Source organism: Alosa alosa, chromosome 12 (genome assembly GCF_017589495.1).
Source record: "Alosa alosa isolate M-15738 ecotype Scorff River chromosome 12, AALO_Geno_1.1, whole genome shotgun sequence".
Taxonomy (NCBI): domain Eukaryota; kingdom Metazoa; phylum Chordata; class Actinopteri; order Clupeiformes; family Clupeidae; genus Alosa; species Alosa alosa.
The window spans coordinates 30,679,363-30,683,649 of NC_063200.1; the positions used below are offsets into that span (position 1 = coordinate 30,679,363).

The 4,287-nt window shown below is 47.8% G+C and overlaps 1 protein-coding gene across 8 annotated transcripts in view; it reads right to left on the minus strand.

The window, feature by feature from the left end:
• The window catches only part of nsmfa (NMDA receptor synaptonuclear signaling and neuronal migration factor a), a 36,780-nt gene extending 32,928 nt beyond the window's left edge, over positions 1-3,852 (minus strand). For 5 of the 8 annotated variants that reach the window (XM_048258878.1, XM_048258877.1, XM_048258882.1 and 2 more), the window contains exon 1: positions 3,512-3,852. In XM_048258878.1, the coding sequence (XP_048114835.1) occupies positions 3,512-3,542 (31 nt within the window). In that variant the 5' untranslated portion in view covers positions 3,543-3,852. Of the gene's footprint in view, positions 1-2,930 lie in introns of all 8 variants that reach the window. The other 3 variants (XM_048258875.1, XM_048258880.1, XM_048258881.1) reach the window with 3 other exon arrangements.
• Positions 3,853-4,287: the final 435 nt, after the last annotated feature.

Consider the following 4,287-nt stretch of genomic DNA (forward strand, 5'->3'; position numbering starts at 1 on the left):
TGTGTGGCGGTGTGTGTGTGTGTGTGTGTGTGTGTGTGTGTGTGTGTGTGTGTGTGTGTGTGTCACCTCTGAAATCACTCATGCTGAGTGCTCTGCTGCTACAGTAGTTGTCCACTTGAGCCACAGCATGGATTAGACAACCATATGAGAGCATGTTATGATCATCAACAATGACTCAGCCACTTTATGACAAAGCAGCTTTTTAGCACTTCAAAATGCCATCGTGCGGGGGTTAAGAGGTGCTCTGATATCGCGTCAAGGCCAGCGATGGGGCTATCGGAACTGTTTTGGGTCTGTGACCTACTGTTCCAGAAACAAAACAAAACAAAAACGGCGCCAACCGCCGCCGTCTCTGTCAGGCATCCAAATGAGTCAGCCGAGAACAACGCACACAGCTGCACTCATCCGTCAGTGGCAGAACAGGGGGAGCAGGATGGCGTGATAGGCAAGGAGGTTTGAAGGATAGAGCATGATAAGCTATGCCAAGGCAGGCACACAAAGGCAGATGTACGCACAAGTCGCCCTGAATTTTCCCTGATAAAACACGCAGGTGTTTTATAAGCAGGAAGAACAACACACACACACGCACACGCACGCACGCACGCACGCACGCATGCTTGCATACACACACACACACACATGCACATGCGTCTGCCACTCACACACACAGACACATACACACAGACACCTACACACACACACACAAACACACACACACCACACACACACACACAACACACACACACACACAAACACACGACAACACATTTTCTTTCCTAGAACTGGTCACCAGAGCCCGGCTAGGTACAGACGTCAGAAACTGCCATGGCATGAAATAGGATTTGACACAGAGAGAGGAGCGATCGTTCAGCCTAGCCCTTCAGAGCAGAACCTCTTCAGATGAGTTATTTTATGCCCAGTACAGTATATCCTCCTGTGACATACAGGTATGTTCGCACTGGTGACCCCTACAAGCCTGGGTGACCCCCATAACTCTCCGGCAACACTACATCTTCCTCGTGCCATAACCACAGTCCACTGTGTCCGTCCCCCGCTAGTTTAAACTACGACACAGTGGGTGAGCATTTTAATTAGCCAATCATTCTCACAGGTTTAACTGAATGTCAGTAAGCACTGAGTATCATCCACCACATAGAGGCTAGAGGAGATAGAAAACACATCTGAACATGTCTGCCTGTGCAGTTTTCCCCAGAAGTACACAAGTAGAGACTGGGGTCTTAGGTGGCACTTGCCCACCCATGTTCCCCATCAGTAAACCAGTGATTCTCTATCAGGGAAGGGCTCTGGTCAGGCAAACCACAACACAAATCCAAACTGCCTGCCAAATGTCTGGCTGACAAGAGAGGGAGTCCAGCATTTTGGGCTCAGTTTATAAAGGCTGGACTCCGCTCCACTGCTGGGCAAAAGTTTCTCACGATGACCATCAATGAAACAATCCACTTGTCTGTCCGGTTAATCGACCTTGCTCCTTGTGTGACCTGTCGCCTTGCATTAATCAGCATGTGAATTCAAGCCAAAAGGTGATTCTAATTGAATCCTGCATTATCTTGACCCACAGTGAAGAGACAAGACTGCTACAGGGAATGGCAATGAGGTCTCTTAGCATGCAAAGTGTTATGAGAGTATGAGTGTGTGTATGTGTGTGTTTTGCAGAAAGAGAGAGAGAGAGAGAGAGAGAGAGAGAAGAGAGAGAGAGAGAGAGAGAGAGAGAGAGAGAGTGAGAGTGTACACACATGCATCTGTGCATGTTGATGCCTATGCCTCCAGGCATAGGAAGTCTGTACTGTCACTGTGTTCTCACTCGACTCCCTTGGGAGTCTGCCTGTCCAGGGTTCCCCCTTACTCTTAATCACAGCTTCAGTGCTGGGGACTGAGTGTGCACTTCTATGCATACAGTGTACATATACACACGCCCACAGTTACACAAATATAGGCAGTACACACAAGAGGAAGCACAGCTCTAGCATGTGAAATATTATACAGCAGCAGTCTGCTTTCAAATATTGACAAGCCAGCTGTGGGAGATGGATTGAAAAATCATGCATCACCTGTCTCCAAGACATGAAGGTCATTTGCATGACCTCCAAGAATATGGAGCCATTTCAAAAATTCAAACGGACTGTCCATACAAGTACTGTATAGTAGGTTACGGGAACATGGCGTCTTCGCAGAATTAAAGAGAAAGCAAATGACCCTTGCAAAACTATCGGCTGATAATCGTCCTGTCAGATATTACTGGCACCGCTTAACAACCCCACCCCGCATCATCAGCAGTCACTGGGCATACCGACAGACAACGACGCGGCGTTCCGCTCCAGCGAGCGAGCCTGTCCGTAATCAGCAACAGCGGCAGGTAGAGTGGAGTAGGAAATGCGCAAATGTATCCGATGGGGTCATCGACAACTACATAAGAAACGGGTCCGGGAGGAGAAGCAAATGTTGCTTTTATTGTTAATGAAACGCTTTGCGTCCCTCGTCAACATTGAACTTAACTGGATAGCCCTTTAACAGCTGTCGGGATAAGATTTATGGCCCAGGCTAAATAAATTATCCGCATTGCTAAAGGACTTGTGTAGGTTTTCTGAGCCTTGAGCCATAACTCATCCTGACGTGTGATCACCGCCAGGCGTCTTGAGTCAATTGCAGTTGATTGATTAATTGATAGATCACTTTTTCGTGCATCGGCAGCGGACAGGTCAGCAGCAACTACAAGTTCTGTTCCAATATTACACAGTGCAGCCACCCAGCTATAAACCAGCAGTCAGTTGTGGCAAAACGATGCAAACATCACTTAAAATCTTATTGTTTTGATAATGGATAAACTTAGTAACTACAGGTCAGTCGACACAAGCAGCTGGCGGAAGCGTATGAGATTCTCAAGCAAGCATGTGGTTGGAATGTCTATGTACCTTACAAGAACAGTTCTCATGTTAAACACGCTTTCAGCACCACAGCACTGGATAGCTCCTCAGCGGTTAGCAGGCAGCTCACTGTAGATTGAACACTGGGTTGTTAAATTCCTTCAGTTCGCTTCCCTTTCCACACAAGAAGGTCCCCTGCACCTGAGTTATGTAGAAAGAGCCAGAAGCGCAATGGACAACGCACACACATTAGCTGGTTTTCGAGAGACAAAACACGATAAATTTAACATTTTATAATGCATACCAAAGGCTGCTTTATGCTTAAAGCACCATGTGCTTTACGGCACATGGTGTTTCTTGGATTGACAAAAGGCCCAAATAGGTATATTTAACACATCGTTATACGATGACTATTTTGACCTGTCCTTGGAGCGTGGAGGAGACTGGTGGCTCTGGAGTGCAGTGGATGTTCCTCGAGCGGTTTTGTAACTTCACGTTACACCGTGGTGAGCTCTCCCGCGTGCATACACTCAGCATGCAGGCTGCACTGAAACTCTTGCGGACACTCTACGGACGAAGACGTCCGTATCCGCGCTGCAGGTGTTCGTGTGTCAAGGTGGGCTACTCACCTAACTTTTGCCGCCACGGACGAAATAGCATCGTTTCTCAGATTCTTCCTTTTGGACACGGCAGTTCCCATGCTGGCATGGAAACGGCGCTGGAGAGAAAGCTGCTCATTCCAGACACCAGTGCACGGAGGAATGCATGAGGAGAAAACAAAAGAGATGCTGCAGTAACAAACGAGGAAAGAAGTCCCACAAGGCGAGATTTCAGTTTAGCGGGGCAGACATGGGAATAGCTCTCGCAAACACACAGAGGGAGGATGCGGCTGTTCCCGCCGTTGTCTCTCGCGCACTGACTCCAGAGAAGCGTACGTGCGCGTGGAGATAGCACACTGTCAACTAGTTGAGCGAAGAGGTGGAGGGGAAAAAATACACAGAGACACGCGCGACTAGAGCCCTCCCTCCCTTTCTCGCTCTTCATTGATCAGACAGAGAAAGAGGGAATGTGGGAGGGGCGGTGTGAGAGTATGCGTGTGTGTGTGTGTGTGTCTACAGCAGAGAGGATTTAATACAGGAAACACACCAGACCCATATATGGAGTGGTCACGTCCCCATTTTTCCCCTACAGTGAGCTCATAGGTAAAAAGGTGAGAAGCTCACTAACTGGAGACAGCACTGTACAGCTCCTTAGGGGAACTGCATCAGACAACATAATATAGCCCATTACCTTTGTGCTTATACTGTAGCACATGCAGACAACTGTCATCTAAAACTATTGCTTGTTCTCATGTGAGTGCAAAAAATTAAGAATGTCAGATTTGTTTGCATACATTTTCTTTGTG